Source organism: Populus alba, chromosome 1 (genome assembly GCF_005239225.2).
Source record: "Populus alba chromosome 1, ASM523922v2, whole genome shotgun sequence".
Classification (NCBI taxonomy): domain Eukaryota; kingdom Viridiplantae; phylum Streptophyta; class Magnoliopsida; order Malpighiales; family Salicaceae; genus Populus; species Populus alba.
Genome location: NC_133284.1, coordinates 31,931,945 through 31,954,418, shown reverse-complemented (window position 1 = coordinate 31,954,418; position 22,474 = coordinate 31,931,945). Strand labels below are relative to the sequence as shown.

Below are 22,474 nucleotides of genomic sequence, written 5' to 3'. Positions count from 1 at the left end.
TAGCTTTTAACTCCCGTTGGAAAAATAAAAATCATTTTTCTCTTCCAATGCCTATATACAAAGGATTTTAGCTGGTTTATTAAAATAAAATAAAAAGTTGTTATTTTCCTCTTCGTTTCATGTATAAATATAGTTTTTCAAGTTGTGTTTCAACAGGCAATTACGATTTAATCTGTTCATATTTTTAATTTTTATTAATCATTAAATGCTGCTTTGTATGCATGCCTGCTTTATTGCTCGAAGCATGTAATTTGATGTATAATCTAATATGCAGTTTTATTTATTTCTCAAGAGATAAACTAAACATTAGTTGAATTTTATATCTATCTAATACTTGGCTGCCAAGTTTTTCCAAGAATGGCGAGACACGACAGCCGGAGGAGCTCTGCCGGCGGGCCAGGTCGTTATCGATACTGCCGTTCTGATATTGCTTTTATGATTTTACTAGCGGCACCCACGCGGACAGGAAAAGCAATAATTTTAAGACAGTTTCATGCATTGGTTGATCAATCCAGCCAAGTTTATTTTATTTTATTTTATGGACTGCAATTATGATAAATTAAATATAAAAAAGAGCACACAACACATGGGATGACCAAGACCCACGCAGATTGTCTGACCAGTTGAAGATGCTGACCAAATTCACGAAGACGGCACCTCTTTTGGGGTCACGTGAGAAACAGGGGACGACTCCTGTTCACATCTTTTCTGCCGGGAAATGGGCCCTTGATCCAGCGGCAGAGGACTGGAAGCAGATATTCAGAAGGACTTTGAGCCCACCCACAGTATACATGGCTTAAGCCCAACTTACTTGGTTACAGCTGGAAGTGGAGGAGGGTAAACCAGCGGAATTGGATGGCGAACTAGGAGGGAGGGATCTCTGAACCAGAAGTTATAAGAGGTGCAGACCAGATGTATGACGAGTTTTGCCAGAAAAAGCGTTGCAAGCGTGTTTAAAGCAAAAAATTGAAAAGGAAAGGGGCCACAATTGAAATAAGAAAAACAATGGAGGACAACTTTTAATTTTGAGTGGCCTGACATGTTTTCTGCGTGGAAGAGAGTGAGAAAAAGGGTGGAGAAAAAATCAAACCACTGTCTAACCACCACAATGAGCGTCACATGCATCATCCTTGTGGATGTGCCTCTATATGAACTATAGGCAGAGACGGTGGTTGCCACTCCTGGAAGGCCCCGTAGGCGTTGCTCCAAGGGTGTAAACGCTCCACACACACACCAATAATTTTTTTTTAATTTATCAAAAGACTTAAGTGCTCATGATTTTATATGATTTATTTTAAAAGTAACTCAGTAATGTTATCATGTTAAAAAAGTTTAAAAAATGAAAATGCCTTTAAAATATGACTTTTAAATATTATATTGTATAGATAAAAGGCTAAAATACCAATATATTCTTATTCAATCCTATAATAATAAATACGACTCGTGAAAATAATAATTTTGCCTAGAAGCTAGTTATATGATTTCAATCGTGGAGGGCAAAATGATAGTATCATAAGTGTCTTTTAGCTTTTTTCTTATACTCCCTCCGTCCCACCTTTCCATTTTATTAACCTGACTTAAAAATTGAACTACTAATTATTTATATATTATACTTGACCAACACTTTAAGGCAAAAAATAAAAAAAAAACATTTACAGATGTAAGGTGCGCGGAGAATGAGATGGGGCAAAGGCTAACAATACAAGTCAAGCAGACATAACTTTGATCATGAACATGATGATACGCTACTGTATCTTGTCGCATATTAATTTTTCAATTCTCAAAATTAAAATTTTTTCCCGAATTATACTGCTGATTTCATGAAATGATTTGCACCTCCTTTTGACCCAAAGCTTTTTATTTCTTTTCCAATCCAGTATGGAAATTCAGATTTTCTAAAAATTCTAAACCCTTGCCAGATTTTCTCTGAAATTATTTCGGAAAATTACTCGGATTTCCCGTTCTCTAAAGTTTTGAAAGAAAATTTAATTCGAAAAAAATTCAGGCAATTCAATTTTTTTTTTAATAGTGCTGGTATTGTTCAAATGAATCCATGCTATCATATGCTAAAGGATAACTTCATGAAAGATGAATGAATCACTTAAATTGTATGAAAAGAGACTGCCGTAACGAGGAAACAGATTTCTGTCAAACTTAATTTTCAGAATGTTTTAAATCAAGAGATTTCATGGATGAGAATACTCCATTCCAGATAAAAATAAATATAACAAGGGCATATGAACAAACATAACTGTGAACAATAGCAAGCAAGTCCTGGGATTATTTACAATAATACTATGTGTATGTGCAAATTTAAAATGAGATTCAGGCATCTCAATCTCCAAGAGAATCCATGATCCATAGGCACCTTACCTACCTAGAAGCACCAGGCGCCGGGCCGCAGCTAAAACATAACAACGCAACTGAAACCCATGCGCATGCAGTGATTTTGCTTTAATATTGTAACAGGCTACTCTGAGAACTGGTTATCATCAAGTTTTCTGCAAATTCCATCTTCTCCATTTCACTTTGCTCAGCCACTCAAAATTTATCAAAGGTTGACCAGACCGTAATTTCACAAGGTGTGTTCTGTATGGTATAAGCATGTTCTTTAAACCTATAACACATTTTAAGACAATAAAACAGTTAGCAAACGATGTCATTTCTCTCTTTCCATAACCAAGTAATGCAAACACAAATTTCAAGCAAGGAATACCTGTGATGCACATCGTCTTGTAAACGTGAGCTACGTGAGCATCTCCTTTGGTAGCCATATGCGGCCTCTCCAAGCACTGAAGAAATGCCAAGTCAGCCTTCAACAGTTCAGCTTGATCATGAGAGTCGTAACCAATATCATGGCAATAACAACAGTAATCCAACCAATCAATCGGTCGCTTATCCCAAAGAAGAGAACCCCCATCTTTTCCACTTGACCAATTTGGCCCACAATAATGACCATATCGTGGAAATAACTGAGAAAGAAAGGCTCTTGCACCAGTATGCCACGGGACCTTAGAAACATAAGGTCTAAACCGCAAAGGATTGCCCCTACCACCACCACTGTCAGCAACCCCACGCGACTGGGCGTGTCTTTTCAACTTCTTGTTTATGGTATCTGGTGCTCTAATTTTATCTTTCGCATTGATAGCCCATGGAACAATCGTTAAAAGCGACCATCCCCAGAACTTGATATCAAAACGTGGTTGTTGCCCCGGCGGTCCCATCATCGAACCCATCATAGAACCCATTGATAAAACCGCAGTTGCTGGTTTAGGATTTGTTCCCGAATCCTTATTTGAAGTCATCTTGAACCATGGGGTATTAACCTTAAACTCTTCAAAGTTCATTATCGAGAAACACAATAAATCACCATGTCAAAAAATTCAGAACTGATGTTCTAGTAAACCTGCCAATAGATAATTTTTAGTATTATCAGAATCTATCATTTGATTAATTCACCAAGAAAGAAAAGGTGTGATTACCAAATTACAAACGTAACCTACTTTCCTTAACCCTGTTTGGTTGCTGAGAAAATTGTTAGTATTAAAACAACACGGACAAACTTGAAATTACAAACATAATTCAGTAATTTGAACTTCACGGCCCTTTTCTTTTTTCCATCCGTAAAATTTTAAGAAACGGAAAAAAGAAGAAGAAGAAGCTGAGATTAGCAGAAAAGGAAGTAACTTTGTTATAGTTTCATTTTCCTCCGTTTTCTCAGCAACCAAACAGAAGCGAAATCACAATTTGCGAGAATCAACAGTTACAAGCTGAAATTAAGAGAACTTACTTCATCTTTCTTCATCGATTATGTCTGCTAGTCTGACAATTTCTGTTGGCGGACAGAAGTTTCGCGAGTAAAGTTTTTGGTTTTCTTTTTTTTATGGTCTCGCTGCCTTTCTCTGGTTCCGGTCCCGTCCCTCTCTTTATTTCACGGAGTGGATCACGTATGACCCCGCTCCCTGTTTATAATCCACAGGAATCCAAGAGTAACTATTATCGTGGGATCCACCTGGCTTAACGTGGCATCTCCTTACTGGATTATTGGGATATAGTGTACTTCTCAAATCGTTTCTCGTAAGGGAAAGGATTCGAGTGCAGTAAAAGTTATTTTTAAGTGTTTTTTAAATATATTAAAATAATATTTTTTTTAAAATATTATAATAATTTAAAAATAATTTCTTTTTACTTAAAATAAAAAAACTCCAAAATTTAAAAAAATACAGTTGAACATAGAGTCAATGAGCATCTAGTTCAAAGAACGTTAGATTCCTCTCCTTTTCAAAGATTTCATGTTCAAGGCTCTCTCTGTTATAATTAAAAAAAATCTATTATCGTGGGATACACATGGCTTAACATGACATCGACTCACTAGATTGTTGGGATATACTGTACTCTTAATAATCGTTTCTCACATTGACGAGACTGTTTAGATGTTGTTTTTAAAATAATATATTTGAAAAATAATATTTTTAAAAATACATTTTAAAATCATTTTTATATTTACAATAAAATATTAAAAATATATTAAATTATTGTTTTTAATGTTAGTACATTAAAATAATTTTAAAATAAATTCTTTTCCTTAAAAAATACAGGTATTAAACTGCAATGCTAAACAGACCAGTAACTTCGTCCACATGACGTCGACAATATAATACAGTTGAAGCGCAATGCTAAGGTAACTTCCACTCTGATGTCGACAGCATGCTGTTCCTAATTTATCATGTATCTATAACGAGAATTGGAACCCACCAAATTAAATCCAAAAATTAAAATGGGATCAAACCGTCATAGCGGGTCCAGAAGATTCGAATAATTAAGCTAGCATATTCGATAAGTTGGGATTGATAATTTTGGATGATTTGAGCAAATTGGATTGGACGAAATAGAGATGGAACTGGAAGGTCTCCTCTGGAATCGAAATGCGCGAGGCCAAGTCAAAATTACCTTCAAAATAGACTAGATTGAGTTACAAGCATTTGAACATGAATATGCATCCATATTGTTCAACAAAAACAAAAATAAAAATAAAGTCTCTTCCAAACTGTTCAATTCACATCTCCACCTAATATTGACACGATACAGCATACAACATTTTGTGACAAAAGAAAGAGCAATGCGATGACACTGAGTACACTAGATCATTACGAATTCAACAATATCCGCACTAGAAAAATGCCCGCAGAAACGGAAACAGGAAGAGAGAGAAGGAAAATTGAAGGTAAGAAAGGGTACAGGGACAGAACTATATGCAACACTGAAGAATGTACAAGACCACGAGTGAATTTCGTGGGCATCACCATATTTGGTCAGTTCCATGGAGGGGATGATGGTCTATAAATAAAATCTTGTGAAGATGTTGTGCCGTAGTTCAGATCAAGGTTGTGGAGTTGTTCCATGAGCTGAGAACGCCTTTCCTTGAAAAAATCCAGCCGAGTTGTTAATTCTACCAAAGCTGAAGATGCTGCTGATGGATGTCTTGGATAGTCCATCACCTGCAACAATGGTGAGTGACAACATGGATTAAAAAAAATATATCATAGCATGGTATTACTGAAAAATTAGCTCTCTCAAATATGCAAATTATAGGACCATGTGACAGGTTAAGGTCTTGATAATAGTCAACGCATCCGTGTGTCGAGCTTAACTATAGTCGTCAAAATAATTGTAAGCAAAGAGTTACCTCCACCGCTCTGGAAGTGGAGGGAGCAGAATCAATACCACAAAGCTCATCCATGGACATATTTGTTGATGCCTCGGTACTTTTTGAGTCACTAATACTTGCTGATTCCATAAATTGATTTCGAGGATGTTGCCTGCTGCTGCTTCCCGTTGCTAACCCCGGTCCTTTAAGAAGTCTCCGATCAGTCCCCAACAAACCCTCCTGCAGCATAGCAGCCATGTCACATATTTAAGAGCACAAAACAGGTATTATTTGAAACAAAAGGTCATGCTATAAATAAATGACTTCAGGATGAATTAAACAAAGAGGCACCACATTATACAGGAAATACAATTGATACATCACCAGGCTCAAAAGACTTTCCATCAAATGCACTCTAAGTTTTCCTAGAGAATGTTTAACTGCTCATCCAAAAAGTATATTGTTTTTGAAGGTGCTGTTCCCAAAGTTATGTGGGTCTTACCTGTCACATATCTCCATTTGTTTCCTGTTTATTTTTATTTTCAATTTTATAAATCATTTTGGAGAAAACACAATGAATCAAGAAGCCCTAGAAAAGGAGCTTCTCCATCTCCTTGATCAATTAATGTTCCAGACATTTATCTCAACCTTAAATGATGTCTAACTCAAAGCAGGTTCATAATCAACATCATAGTAAAATGACCAGAATCTCTAACACAACATATTGGCATGATATCCTGATCAAGGGACCTTATTAGCAATAAAGCTTTGGCAAAAAATGCAGAGGAACATATGAGAAGGAACAGTTCATTAGTTAATACTAGAAAGCCTTGCATTGAAATTTTCCTTCGTCATGCCATGAACTTCAGTTTAATCACTGTACTTTATTTATCTCTATCTCAAAGGCCAAAAAGTTGGAAGATTTTTTGGCAGCCAGGCAGACAATCCTAAAAATGTTGAATAACAGTTAAATTATTGGTCATTTTAACTAACAATGGAGGAGTATGAGAGTATGAGTAAAAAAATTGGAAATAGGAAAGCAAATGATGATGATGATGACCACCTCATTGAATAACAAGTGAGATGCATGGGTAGGGTGGATGAAAAATAGAAGGTATTGCAATTCAAAAAAAGGATGGCACAATCAAACAGGCTGCAAATACCATGTTAAATAAGAACCCATTACTATAAATGCTTCAAGCACATGCAACTATGTACATCAAGACCAATAAACTTAGCTTGCGGTAAGGAATACAAGATTAAGATGAGTTGGAGTGATTCATGCATCTCCTTTCTCAAGCTCATAAAATACGATTTTTTTTCCTTCTTTTTTATGAAAATCTCATATATGCCATTCAACTGTAAACGGAGCTCCACAATACCTCAGTTCTTTGTTTCCTCTCATGATTAACAAAAGCAAGGGTTGTATCAAAATCTTGCTGCAAAAATCTCCTGCAGAAGTCAAACACAATAAAGGAAATATGATAAGAATTTGATAGCAGTGAAACAACCTATCTCATCTTGGTCACTGCCACATACGCCACTAGGTGAAACAATGCATCTCTATTCCTTGATAATGACAACATTGTTGTTCTGTTTAACAATCATTGTTACCTCAAGGAAAAGTGACATGCAACTAATTGTAATTATTGCCACCTTAGGTGGATAAATTACAAAGATGATATGACTTTGCAGACTCACTGTTGAGGGTTATGATTTTGAACATGTTGATAACAGTCACTTGCATCCGAGAGTGAACCATAATGATGCTGTCTTTGCTGATTAAGTTGATGGTGAAGTTCTGCAACTTTTTGCTTCAACCTGGTCACATCTGCTTCAGCTAGAGCAATCTCCTCAAGCTCAGCCCTTGTCTTCACATCAGGTAAGTCATAAGAATGATTGTTACTCCAGATTTCAAAGAAAGAAAAAAAGAAAAACAAAAGAGGGGGAAAATGCAAAGCTCCTCAGGATCTACACACACTTTAGAATCCATGCCGCGAGAATTGGAAAACTGTCCAGAAGACATGCTCAAACCAACTTCCAATGCAGCTCTAAGATCTCTTTCAGCTTGCAGCTGCTCTTGCAATCTTGCAACCTATGAGGTAATTTGCATTCAGTCAACACAAACACAGTGTAGCAAAACAACGCTATTAGTTTTATTCCATTGTACAGGCTGATTAAGTAAGCAAACAAAGGCAGAAGAAGACCATAAAAAAATTCAAGGGCTTGAGAGAAGATGATCACAATGCAGTTCCAGAATACTAGAAACATGCAATAAGGTGTACATTCAACATGAATCTGGCACTAAGGATAGCTAAGCAAGCATAAAATGCCTTTACTGTCAAAATTGCACAGATATTGGCTAACTGGTAGTGTTCTTCCTTATTTGTTCTGTTCTTCTATGGTGGAACTGGATTGAATTAAATTGTGTATTCCACACATGTATATTGAAGTAAAAATACCGCATTCGAAGTAGGCATGCCAAAGTTTTTCCATCACCAATTTAACATTCAAAGCAAAAGGCAGCACACAGATAAAACCTGGTTACATTGGAAAGGGAAAGTAGCATGTAATGAGCTAAAAATAATTACATCTTGTTCAAGTGCCAAGCGACGCTCATGCAAAGCTTGCTTTCTCCTCTCTAAGCTTGCTTGTAAAATTGCATTTCCACGAGCCTGGAAAGACACAATAGTCTATCCTATCAGGAAAAACTGCCAACATTTCATAATTGAATAGAAAACACATTTAAAGAAAGTATTGAGACCTCCTTTGCAATTCTGTGCCTCAAGTCATTCTTTGCAATCTCAAGCCTCTGAATAGCAAACCTAAAAGGAATACAACTCTATATAGTTAAATAGAATAGCACACAAATATGGATCAGGTTAAACATGAAAAAGCTATTTAGTGACAGTAGATCATGCTTCAGAGAAAGACTCAGAAGCTAATGCAAGAACCTATTGAACAATTACTTCAGCTCTAAAATAGAATAGCACGCAAATATGGATCAGGTTAAACATGAAAAAGTTATTTAGCGACAGTTGATCATGCTTCAGAGAAAGACTCAGAAGCTAATGCAAGAACTTAATGAACAATTACTTCAGCTCTAAAATAGACTATCAACACTAGAGTGTCTTCATGTATTGAGGCAAGGATATGATGGAAAGCAAGAGCTGCAATTCAGAGTAATTTTACCAACTTTTTTTTAAGAGAAATGGAGACAGATAATGAAAATAAAATCATAATTAAGAAAAGCATAATCCAATGCATGTTGGTTCTGGTAAGCTCAAATTCTTTACTTAGATACCACTATATAATTTGTGATTCACATTTGTCTACCCAGATTTAACTTAAGAGAGATGTTTTTTCAAATATATTTTTGGAAGGGAAACGAGCATATGATATGCCAAGTTAGAAAATTATGTCACTTGAGAACTTTCAAGGAGAAATGAGGAAAATAAATGATTATAATTGAAATGAGAGAAATGTATCATGTTAGGCCCAAATGGAATTTATACCAATGACAATACCAATGCTATACTAAATTACTTGGAACACTACAAGTTGATTTTAGAGCATTGAAATGCACAATATCAAGGAGGTTACATTGATTTAAACCAGCTTGGCAGCAAGGGCTGCAAAACGATATACATAGATATGGATTTTCAGCTTTAAAATGTCAAATAGCATATATTGATGTTGTCAAAGGCAATGCATAAATTGAGTATCTTACTCCTCTTCTGCAGAAGAATCAACTGATTCCATTGATGGTGTCTTTCTGGCCTGCACATAGATCAATAGCTTCTAATTACACTCTAGGAATATAAACTGCACGAGCTCAACTGATACAAAGATCACACTTTCTTCCTCCTCAAGAGAGAAAACCTATGCCACCCCACACCCTGATTGCTATAATACAAGGTGCGGGAACAGTTTTGGATGAGTGGGGAACCAATTTGAGGCAATTAAAAAACTCACTCCAAACATCCTTCAAGGCATCTTATACTTTCCTTAGCAATTATGTTCCACACCTGACCATTATATGCCTACAACCACATCAAGTTTACAGCATAATACATGACAATAGTTATATTGTGCAAGCCTTTGATGTTTGTCCCTGCTTTGCATTCATTTGCCCCAATGAGTTGAACTTGCAATTCTTGATCCCTCAGAAAAAACTTCATCAGTTCCTTTATGAAACTTTAAATGCTTAATCAAAGTGCATCACTCTGAAATCCTTCCATTTACATAACATAATGGGTGATGATTTTACAAAAACATTCTCGCTGCAAATTTATAGGAATTTCTTTCAAGCTGAAAAGGAGTATCATTGACTGCAACTGATTTTAGGGTTCTTGGTAGTTAATAAGTGACTGAAAAAAAATCAATAGATGATAGCTTACATTACTTCTTCCCCAGAATGTTGATCGCTTCCCATTGAGATTGGAAGCTGAAACTTTACCCACTGACTTCTCAGCAGATGATTCCAGTCCAGATATGAGTATGGGAGACACAGGATCCGCCGAGGATAGAATTTCACCCATTGATTGGTAAGATTCACCAATCGGTAACACACTTGAAGCATCCATCTCGCTTGTTGAATTTTCATTTCCTTTCTTTGGTTTCCTTTGTTGTCCTATGAGTTGAGCATTGGAATCTCTCATTCGTACAGAATCAACAGAAATATTTGAACTCTCAGCTGGAGCATTATTGGTTCTAGGTGATCCAATATCTGAATCATCACCACCAAATGCCTGCAAGAGTAAAATTGAATATATACATTGGGCAAGATAACCATAGGTCAAAGCTGACAAGAGTTTGAACAAAACAGAACCAAAAACAAAACTATACAGGATGTCAATATGAAATTTGAACAGTTTAAAATATTTGTTCCATTACTTTTACCCTCGCAGTTAGCATAACAAGGGAAATTTAAGACTAGTCACCAGATGGTTGTGTGGGTCCTAGTAGCATAAAGGAAAGATCCTTGATGACCATAAACCAATAAATTATTAGGAGATTATCATTCATACACTTTATAGGCACAAGTACGCCATATGCCGAATGCATAAATCTCAAATATCAATGCAAATGTAATCATCTCCAATGCAATAAAACCAACTTAAATTCAAGAAACTTCCTCCACTACAATTTTCCACTTCTTCATTGTCATTGGAATAATTAAGATGCTCTGGATAGAACAGAAGATGGAATCCTTAAAAGTTACTCCACAAAACCAAACTTCCATGAATTGTGCAATTATTTGACTCGTTAGAAAGAAGTTTCAAAACAAAAACTAAAAGAAGGACCAATTAGGAGAGACAAGGACCATTCAAATCCCAATTATCACAATTGTGCATCCTTGGCCACCAACCCTTTGATGATATTAAGTGTGTAATGTCTAAGATGAGTTGATGCAATTTACAAACAAATCTACTGAAATGATATAGCATAACATAACGGGGATGAAATTTAGGACACTAGTACTCATCACTCCACACATAAAATCCAAATAAAAACACCATGCCAGTATTTGTAAATGCCAATTGGTATAACATCACCAGAAGCAGAAAAGGAAAAGAAATTATCTTGCCAGGAAGAACAGAAAAATCCAACCCATTGACAAACAGTTAAACTGATCACAATATCCCAGCAATTTCAGGCTAGAGACATCGTCTTCCAGCACCAAGTGACGTTGCAGGAAATTTTATCTTCCTAAAGACATGATCACTACTAATATCACTAATTCAACATGAAAGAAAGAAAGGAAGAGAAATCAGTGGCATATGCATGTGTATATGTATATAAGAGAACCTTATAATCATAGAGATCACTGCTAGCAGAACCACTGGTTTCACTCAATTTTCCACTGAGAGCACGTTCAGGATCATTATCTGTATCTTGATCAACTTCATTTTCTGCATCATGATAACCATTGTCTTTCATGTCCATATTTTCATCATCGCTTGAATCATCACTCGCACTGTTTTCTATCTGGGAATCAGCTGAAATAGAGCACCTGTGTAGATTTTCATCCTGAAACAACATGACATGCAAAGCATTCAGACAGGGATCAATAATTGTCAATAATCCTCATTCCATAATAATCACACACTTTTACCCATTTATGTCATTTTTTAAAAGGACCATTAAAGGTAAAAATGTACTAAATGAAATTTAGAGGAAAAACAAGATTGTTGAAGAGAGTGGTGGCTTGGAACTGCATTAGACTCAAAGAGCTGTGCCTTTTTCTAGAATGAGATATTGTCATGGAGTCAACTTGACCCATTTATTAGGCAAGTTCCATATCTTAACCAGGTAAACACTAAAGTCAGGTGTCACTCCCTATACATTACAAGCAAAGGCATCTTAAACAAGCTGAAACCAAGAATGATTGACCGTGCAAAAGAAAATTCAGCAACATTTTCAGTTTTCATAACAGCAGCACACTTTGTACCAAACACACAGAAGTCATAATACCAGGACTTAATTACCAATGTATCTTACATCAAAAATATTTTCATACTCCTCCAGAAGTGTTGTAATGATGGCTTGAGCATTATTAGCAGCATTTGCAGCAGCAAGCAGCTGAGCAGAATTATCACCATTAACATCGAAGTCATCCTCCAGCTCACATTCCCCAGCTAATAAAGGACGTAGTAGCAAGGGTGCCATGCAAGCAGCAACAGCAGATGGATTCATTCGATTTTCATGAGCATGTGAAGAGATTGCGTGCATCATCTTCAGAATCCTGCAATAATACCCAGAACTTAACTACCAGATTCAAGCAAGTATAAAATGGATATACCAAAAATTATTGCTGACGGGAACCTAACAATATTTAGTAGCAAAATAAGTAAATTTGCAGTCATTTGCAAACATGGAAAGATTACCTCTGTAATAAGCGCCGATTTGGTTCTGGAAATGTCTCCACTATTGCAGACCGCATTGCATTAATCCGAGCTTCCTTCCGATCAATTTCTTGTGAAATACATGGCAAACAAACAATATCAGTATCTAATCATGCCGGTAAAGTTCTAGTCCACTATTAAGAAAGGGAGATACTTCAATACCGTACATGAACCCATATAGGAAATAACTTAGATCTGATAGACTTTTATTTTTCCATTCTGAAGACTTATTGATTCATACACTTGACTGGTTGATTTATTTTTATGCACTCAATGATGATGATTTAATTTCATGGTGCATGAATAAAAGGAAGGTTTTAGATTGATAAGTAATACTTTTAGCTTACCTTGATGAGATCAAAGCTAGCACTTAGCATCCTTGAATTAACCAAAACTCAAAGTAATCTAAATATGTAAGCATTTTGAGCATACATTCAACATGAACCAATTTGACCCACTTCTTTAGATTATATGGATGAAACATTTCATTATAATCAAATCTAAATCTGAGCTATACATCTGCAATTAGAAGGAAAAACAAAAGCTCCAATTCATGAACAATGGACATGATAGTTTTTCTATCATTTGAAGTGAAGTTTTGTTAGAACATCAATGAGAGAATGGAATGTTGGAATGGTTCCACAAAATCATTCAAGAAACAACACTGAGCAATATGCATCACTCTAGCGTATGTTCATAAAATATAAAATAAGATAAGAAGGGAGATACAGATCTGAACTTACTATAAGCCTCCAGCAATGCAGTGCAGCAAGATGCAGGAACTGGAGAGGAGGGCAGTTCCCTTAAAACATGCTGCATTTAAAAAAAGTGGGATGGACATGGAATAAAGTGTATAATCTAAAAGGCAAAAGTTATATCATGAAAGCCAGAAAGTACCTTCACACAATCACCAACAACATGAGCATCCTCATCTGATTCAAACTCGGTCTTGCCTATAAATGATCAAGAAAATTTGAACAGAAGTCTCAGTTTAGAGGGTATGCAAGCATTTTAAAAACAAATGAAAATAAAATTAAGCTGGAATCTCATACAAGAGTTCCCCAGTTCATAAAAAACATTCAAGAAAATTGCTATCTTGAGAGGAACTCTACCTTGTTCGTATTCTTGTACTCTGCGGTCAACTTCCTCAACATCTGCAGACTGACGTAATATTCCTTCAACTTTGGTTCCTGATGGAAAGATAAACACCATAAGCATGCAAGCACGCCGCAAGTGAGGACAATAATTGACCACAAGTTACACACATGCACACATATAAAATGACGAAACAACCAAGTGCACAGCAAGTGAAAAATATACATAAAAAAAGTATGCAGCAATTAGGACTAAACGAAGAAGAAAAAATATCAAGTCCAAAAACTGCTAGCCTGCTATTTTGTACCATTTTTAACCATAATGCCACACTTCTGCGAAGCATATTATCATCAGATTGAGCATGCAAACGCTACTCGCTACTTGATATTGTAGCCACTTACATAAGCACTTGTACTGCTGAAATCAGTTTTTTTTTCCTAATAAAGAAAAAGGCAAAAAATAGAACACCAGTTTTTCTAAAACAAAATGCCAGAAAGGCCCACATTTTTCATTAAAAGAAAATTGCAGATTATAGAACAACAAGCTCAGAAAAAATGGGGATTACAACTTTACCAAACTTCTCAAGAAATCGGAGAGCTTTCTCAAGGAATGATGGACCGCCATCAATATCTTCGAGGGCAAGTAAAATGGGTCTTCCAACAACCATTGACTTAACAGGATGTTTATCCCTCCCTGATCAAAATGCGATTTAAATGCAAAGCCAGCATAGGAGTTAGCATGTCACTGGCTGAAGTGGAGATCATTTCCAAATTCCAAAAGAAAAGGAAAGGGGAGAAATGAAAAGGATAGTTTTTTATGGTTGAGGAGAACAAACATTGATGGAAAGACCCTTCAACAGCTTCATTTGTGTCACTTTGGAAAACCCTGTTGTGTCCAATTACAAGGGCAGCACTTGGTGCTTGTGAAAGGGCATGTTCAAGGGCTGTCTTCCACTCATACAAATCCTCTGATGTTTCAGCCTGAAATTTAGAACAGGAAAGCCAAAAATGACTTACACATCAAACACACTTGAAGAGACATGCGATGTTGAAAGGAAAGAGAAAAATACATGTCAAGAAAGAATCAAGCTTGAAAAGAAAAGGTATAAATTAAGTACCTTAAGGGTGAACGCTCGGCCATCACGTCCATCAGGAAACAAAACAGTTAACAATTTCTTGTCTTCTCTAACAACGACACTGAAAATAAGAATAACAACTATTACCAAGTCTTCAGAATACAAACTATAAACAGTATTTAGTAACCAGATGTACCTTCCAGTGTTATTCAAATCAATGCCCCCCAGAGTAAGATTTACTTCACCTCCTCTTTGTGGTAGAGCACTCTGCATAAAAATTAAAAATGAGCGTTATTTTAATTAGTTCACAATCATGAAAAATATTCAAGACAGGTGAGTTAGGTAGTATAATGAACAAGAGACGACACATGTTAAAGTACCAAAATTTTTTTACCAAGAAACTGAAATTTCCATCGAATACTGCGAGCAATAAATCATCATCACCATCATATAACCAAAACGTGTAACTAGATCAAACATCATTTATAAACCAATAACCCAATGTTTAGAGGGGTAATCTACATGTCCATCACAAAAATAGACAATCAAGCAATGATTATAAAACATATCCAAGTAAAAAAAGAACATGGGATGAATAAATCATACTAACAGGGTCATTTTTGAAAAACACCAAGGAAGTGCGTGTAAGGATAAACCACCGCTTCTTCCATGACTTCCAGCCTATTCCTGCAGAAATTCAACATTAACTTAATTGAGTAGCAACAAAGGGTTTCAATAAGCTCTAAAGACAATTCAATGAATTATAATAATTTTTACCAATGTACTTCAACCTATATTGGTAAAAGAAGATGGACTGTATACAATTGATAATTAAGCAAATATCTTTATCATCTGAAAAAAAATGTAAAGCTGATGGGTGGGGAAAAGGTAATTGTTCGAACTGAAAATGGATTGTAGAATTTTTAGATAGCATGTAATTCTACCTAATTTGCCATGGTTCTCAAAAATCCAGTTCTGAAAGTGGATGTAAAGCGTACCGAAAATGAATGTTCACAGCACCCATTACTCAAGAAATTGGAACAGCAATTCAAATTCATGTATATATCTATTTGCATACTTCATTGAAGAAAATCGCTATAGCTGAAACATAGCATTTGCACACAAGCCAAGTTTCACATAAATATTTACTTGCATCAAACAAGGAATAATAATAAAAAGTTCGAGAACCAAATCAGGACATAGAAAAATAAAACCGAAATCAGCAGGAAAAAAGTTGTTACCAACCTTTCGAAGAAATGAAAAGTGGGCCACTCTTGAAAACCTGCAAACATATGACATAGAAGATATGAATAATTCCTACCTGCCTAATATATAGAGACAACTAGAAGGAAATAACCAATATACTTGCTGCATTCCCCAATAATATCATCAAGTGAACAGCCAAAGTATTGTACAAGCTATCAATAAAACACAGATATTAACATAATTTTGGTTTGGTAAAGCAGATATTTCCAGAAAAATCACGTAGCGAAATGTTCAGTCTCTTGACCATTAAGTATTTTTGACAAGCTATATAGTGAACAACCACAAATTAGCATTCGATATATACATGGTTCACCAACTAGTTTTGGAGTCTGATGAGAGTTTGCACTGAAAGCAGCTCTATCTTAACCTTATTGTTGTATGATTATTTGATAAATTGCACAAATTGAGAACAAGAATTTGACACAGAGCAAGGGCATTCCAGCAAGAAATATCCAGACGACAGGAAATCCAATTATGTTCAAGTTTCTCTCTTTAAAACTTCAAATTGCCAAGTCTCACCACTACATGTTTTAACAGGATTAAATACATATCGATCCCAAATTAACCCTCAACCACAACTACTTATCTAAAATCAAAGAATGATCCATTCTTGGGGGTGGCAGATGAACAATCAATTAGCTTCAAGACCCACAATAGTCGGGATGATACCATGTATCCTGTCCTTCCTACTGCATTGGTAATTGCGGGTTCAGTTTCTTATGATTATGAAAAAATTAGAAAACGTGAGCACAACTCAGATAATTTTGCATCACAGATTCCTTATCGTTTTCTGCATTTATTCCCATTACAACATGAAATATCCTAGTTTTTATTTCCTTATCTCCGATATTCCTCGTCATCAAAAAAAGAAACACGTTGAGAAGCAAATGCACTTCAAAATTCTATTACCAAAAAAAAGCCAATGAACCTCTCTATCCGCACCAAAACATATAAATTCGAGAAAAACAAAAGAAAAACCGTTTCGGTTATTGACTAAAACAACGATCCAAGAAAAAACCAAATCAAATTCAACTCACATTTTCAACCAAATCAAATTTAAGAAAAAAATAATAATTACGAACCGTATTGGAAGGTCCGGCTCTTGGCCGCTCGGGAGCCGCTAAGGAAGCCGACGACATTAAAACTGAAGGACAAAAAACCACAATAATCCTTGAAAATGCTTAGCATTTCCAGATAGAATATTGCAACTTCTCCATTGAGTCAACTCGCAGTAACCGAGTTCCGCGTCGTAGGTCGGCTCCTTATGTTAAACTCGAGCGGCAGTTCAAGATCTGACTGGTTGTGAAAACTAGTTAGGGTTTTTTTATTTGATAAAAAAAGGGCAATGAAGAATAAACAACAACAACAACAACAACAACAACCAGAACTACCAAGCGGCAAGCAATAACTATAAATTTATTAGTGTTTTTATTTATTTATTTATCTCATTTGGTTTGAATTTTACTTTTGATGATAGTATTGGTTTTAGGTATTGGATCAGGTAGAGACTACCGAGGGGGTGTAGTGGTTGTGCAGTAATAATTTTGTAATCTGGTGTGCGTGAGCGATTGAGGAGAGGGAGTGACTTTGGCTTTGCTTTTCACTCACTTCTCTTGCTGGCTAGAGAGAGAGACAGGTGAGTGAAGGGAGTGGTTTGGGCAGTGGGCAGAGGGCAGTGGGCAGTGGGTGTGAAAATCACGTCAGGGTCCACATAACATGAGACCATGTTTACCACATTTGAACTTGTTTTGAAACCCCTAAGCTTATTTGTGGTTTTTTAGTTTTTTTAGGGGGTGCCGGCGCGGGCGAGCCGGCGAGGAGCAGTTATTTTCCTCGTTTTAAAATCTTTTTTTTTTTTTTCAGGTGGAAGAGGAGAAAAAACTATTTAGCAGAAGATGAGACGTGTTGTTGTTAATGGTAGGTTAAGGGGTGTTTGAAAAAACGGGGGAGATTATTTTTTAAAACATTTTTTTATTATAAATAAGTTAAAATAATATTTTTTATATTAAGATGTAAAAACAGTTCAAAAAATATAATTTGAAATAAAATAATTAAAATATATAATAAAACTCCAGTTGAAACGTGGGGCAAGACATCTTGAGACATTAAAAAATATATATTTTTTAATATCTTAAATTCAAACTTTAGAGTCAATAATTTATTTGAACACGTCAAATTAATATAAAATTACGTATTTATTTAAACAATTGATACAAATCAGATAGCCTTTGATTGATGCATAAATTATTCAGTGGTAACCATGTTAGGTAACTTAGGTTTGATTAGCGAATCTTGGATCAAACTTGTAAATGAGTTAAAAGTTACATGGGAGTGCATGTGAGCAATGTAGAGAAGTTTGTTGTTAATGAATACTTTGTACTTCCTAGACATCTCAAGGGTTTTTATTTTGTACTTATTACAGAGGCCCCCTCTATCCTTTGCTGTCCGTGTCAAAATTCAAATCTCAAGTCAGGTTAAATGCGTTTTTTAGAAATATAGCGGTTATTTGATCAATGTCGTGTTTCATCATTGTTTGTTTTATTTGAAGTAAATTGATTTTTTTAAAAAAATTATTCTTATTTATTTTTTTTATTTATCAAGTATTGTTTTTGTTCTTTTAATTATTATTTTTTTATTTTAATAAATATTTTTTATTTCATAATTTAATATTAATCTGGTTAAGAATCAAGCTTCTTAACTCAATTCAGATCTAGAATTTATGAATTGTAAGTCTGAAAATCAACTTAGATTTAGAAGATTCGAATAAGTTTTTTTTTTTTGAAGTTTATTTTTTTTATTAATGTTATCGCTCAACATGTATTTAATTGAAGATTGAGTTTTTTTTTATTTTATTTTTATATAATTTTCACTCATTTTGAAAATAAGTCGAGTTACTTTTGATTTTTTTAGTTGTTGTTCTTTATTAAACTTAGATTTTTTATAGATAAATTTTGTTTTTAATTAAATTAAATCATTTGATTGAATATAAACTGGACATGCTCACCTTGAGATATTTTGTTTGGTTTGTTATCCAAGTTATTGTTCTGATGGTGAGTGCGATTTCTTTAGGTGGTATTATAACCTTATTTGTGAGCTCTTTTTGTTAATGAGATAGTGTCTATTGTTGAACAAGAGTAAGTTTGTAGCAATATTTTCTTTCTTTGTCTTCGAAGAAGTATAATATTGATATCTCATTTTTTATAATTAATTATTATTATTTTTTATATTTGCTTTATCTACATGCGATGCGATGTTTTTTTTTAATTATATTATTAAATTAATTAAGCTATTAAATTTAATAGAATTAATAGTTTGGATCTCAAATTTTTCTTGCTTCTTTAAAAGCACCGACATTGCCTAAGCAATTTTTTTACACTAGAAAAAAATATATCCAATTTAAAGCATAATACGGATATCTATCTACTATTACCTAAATAATCTAAAAGATATAGGGTTTCTTGCAGTGATTGACAATTCATATGAACGGCTAAGCGCATTAATGTATTTTTTAATTGTATTGTAATAACTTTACTAATAATATCTATACATTTCGAGGGAGCATGCAAACTAATTTACATCAATTTACTCCTTTGCGCGTATATCATCACCACCGCCTTAGTATTTTGTTTTTTATAAGCACAACTTTCAAATATCATAAAAAAACATATTATTTGAATACACAGTCCAAATCATGTCTCATAAAAATTAATTTTTTTATATATTTTAAATTGTTTTGATATACTAATTTTAAAAATAATTTTTAAAAAATAAATAAATATTATTTGAATATATTTAAGTATAAAAAAATATTTTAAAAAAACAATCACAATCATATTTTTTTAAAAATAAAAAAAAATATTGAGAAAAAAGTGAGGTGTTTTTTTTTTTAATGAGCAGTGCAAGCTTTTATTTAGAGACCGTTTGTCTCTGCGTTTGCACATGCGTTTGGTGCAAATTTGAAATTTTTTTTTTTGTTAAAATTGAGTTCGGTTTGTACTTTTTGGATCGTTTTGATGTGCTGATGTCAAAAATGATTTTTAAAAAATGAAAAAATATCATTGACATGTATTTCGACACGAAAAGCTATTTGAAAAGCAACCACTATCACACTGCCAAACACGCTCTTAATCCATCTAAGGCCCGATTTTAGAGTGACATTCGCACTCTAAAACGTGAAAAACCAATATGCTTTACGGTTTAATTTTAGAAACCAAAAACCCCGTGCTTTTATATAAGAAAAGGTTTATTCGAGAAGCTTTGAAGATATTTAACATAGCAGAAAAAAATTCTCATGCTTGACTAGATAGAAAAGGCACCAGGGCTATTGGATATTTTTTTTTTTTTTGGGGTTTTCAAGAAAATCTTACAAAAAAATTTAATAGTCAAAAGCTCTTTTTTAATCTCTTCAAATGAAACTTTCGCCAAAACATAGCATGGCATATCTATGTAGAAAAATCAACACCAGACTGAAAGGCCACCCTTGACTTGGCATTCCTTTATCGGTTACTTTGGGACCGTTTATTTAGCTCTAATTTTTATGTTTGTCGTGTAAAAAATACAATTTGTTGTTTGATAATATATTAAATTATGTTTTATACTATAAGGTTCATTAAAAAATTAAGTTTGAAACGTAGTTTTTATGAAGCAAATTTTACATAATTTTTTAACTGAGTTCGTAAAACTTTGTTTATTTTTGCGTTTCAAAAGTATTTTTAAAAAAATTTATATATTTTTTTATACTTTCAGATCATTTTAATGCGCTAATATAAAAAATAATTTTAAAAAAATATTTTGATATATTTCCAAGTAAAAAATTCTTTTGAAATGCAGCCACAACCAAATATTTTATACATGCTTTTAGCAATACATAAATTTCAATCATAATTTTTATCAAATATATATCTAAATCTAACAAACTATTTTTTTTTAATTTATTTTTTATATATATAATTACAATCACAAAAACTACTTAAAAAAAAAATAAAATTGCTGAAACCAAGTGTCTTCCTTTCGATCAAAACAAGGAACCGCCGTCTGTCCTTCCAAAACAGCACACAAAAGCATGAAGGACGTATCTCGCTTACCTCTTCAAATCTTAATTCCTTTCCGAAAAACCATACACAATTCCGTACCGAGATGACTTCCCGGTGCATGTCAGCCACGAGCCACCTCTCAGGGAACGGGCCAACAAATTGTCCTTCCGGGACCACGTTCTCCGCGTGACTTATCCTCTAGTCTCGCCTGCGATCAGAGCGTGTAAAACAAACTCTAGTTGTGCGAGTTTGTATGGGCAGTTAAACGGGTGGTTACCGAGTTAAGCAGTAACAGGTCTCATGCCTCCCTGTACCGTTTTGTCTATTTCAGTTAAAACAGGAACTAAAGCATGTGATAGACAACACCTCGTGGTTTATTTTTATTTTAGTACCCGTCACAGCTGTCCGGTCAAAGCAGTGGTCCTCCCGTGGCTCCACCATCCCGATGATCCTGGGACAATTGGGTCTCGGCCCGCAATAAGTGCCATTACATAGCATTGGATCCTCCTAGAAAGTTCCAAGCTTTACTGGACCACGCCCAGGAGTCTTGAGCTTTATCGGGTCTAAGGCCTCATAGCAAATCAAATCTCTGGTACCGTGCTCCGCCTCGTCTCCATAGCAGCCTTCTATTCCATACATCACCGTGCTCACATTGAAAATAATTTGCAATCAATGGACTATGCAAGGATGGCCGCATTGGAGATGCTTTTACTATCTCTGAAACAATGATCGAGAAGGGAAAGAGGCCGGATGTGGTTTCTTGCAATACTTCGATAATGGGAGCTTGCAATAGCGGCAATGAAACTTTCTAGTTCGTTGTTGGAGGATGGGAATTACGTTGAACCAGATGTAATCACACCCAACACTCTGATTCAAGGGCTGTGCAAAGGACGACGCCTTGACGAGGCTGTGGAAATATATGATACAATGATTGAGAGGGGGAGCTTTGGCAACTTGTTTACCTTTCATATTTTAATTGGAGAATATATAAAAGCAGGGATCATTGACAAGGCCATGGAAGTTTGGAAACGTGTACATGAATTGGGGTTTGCTCCGAGTTCAACCACTTACCGCGTCATGATTGATGGATTTTGTAAAACACACATGCTTAATTTTGCAGAAGGAATGTTTAGTAAAATGAGAATTTCCGGGCTTAGCCCAACATTAGTTGATTACAATACATTGATGGCATCCTTGTGCAAGGAGAGTAGCTTGGAGCAAGCAAGAAGATTGTTTCAAGGAACCAGAAATTCAAGCTGTAAACCTGATATCATCTCTTTCAGTATAATGACTGACGGGATTCTGAAAACAGGGGATATTCAATCTGCCAAAGAAGATGCATCAACCTTATACTTATTCCTCGTTTATAAACAGGCTGTCGAAACCTGGACAGATGGAAGAGGCAGAAGGTGTTTTTGACAGCATGATTGCCTCTGGCATTACACTGGAC

At 34.9% G+C, this 22,474-nt stretch overlaps 2 protein-coding genes across 3 annotated transcripts; both read right to left on the bottom strand.

The window, feature by feature from the left end:
* Window positions 1–2,238: 2,238 nt before the first annotated feature.
* LOC118055538 (uncharacterized) lies at window positions 2,239–3,952 on the bottom strand. Its single transcript, XM_035067460.2, has 3 exons — window positions 3,791–3,952; window positions 2,717–3,406; window positions 2,239–2,617 (listed from the first exon to the last, which is right to left on the bottom strand). The coding sequence occupies exons 2-3, from the start codon at window positions 3,345–3,347 to the stop codon at window positions 2,493–2,495; spliced, it is 756 nt and encodes a 251-aa protein (XP_034923351.1). The 5' UTR covers window positions 3,348–3,406; window positions 3,791–3,952; the 3' UTR covers window positions 2,239–2,492.
* Window positions 3,953–4,967: 1,015 nt separating this feature from the next.
* On the bottom strand, window positions 4,968–17,788 carry LOC118055537 (rho GTPase-activating protein 7). Of its 2 annotated transcripts, none has more exons than XM_035067459.2 (22): window positions 17,074–17,788; window positions 15,971–16,007; window positions 15,336–15,412; window positions 14,922–14,992; window positions 14,768–14,846; window positions 14,486–14,630; window positions 14,224–14,343; window positions 13,668–13,745; window positions 13,453–13,508; window positions 13,299–13,368; window positions 12,538–12,625; window positions 12,152–12,395; window positions 11,459–11,680; window positions 10,048–10,398; window positions 9,378–9,427; window positions 8,412–8,472; window positions 8,239–8,322; window positions 7,629–7,742; window positions 7,349–7,518; window positions 7,030–7,099; window positions 5,725–5,887; window positions 4,968–5,498 (listed from the first exon to the last, which is right to left on the bottom strand). In XM_035067459.2, exons 1-22 carry the CDS (start codon window positions 17,128–17,130, stop codon window positions 5,380–5,382), a joined length of 2,526 nt encoding a protein of 841 aa, XP_034923350.1. In that variant the 5' UTR covers window positions 17,131–17,788; the 3' UTR covers window positions 4,968–5,379. The 2 variants fall into 2 exon arrangements, with proteins under 2 accessions (XP_034923350.1, XP_034923349.1); XM_035067458.2 differs by having other exon boundaries at window positions 5,026–5,498; window positions 5,687–5,887; window positions 17,074–17,781.
* Window positions 17,789–22,474: the final 4,686 nt, after the last annotated feature.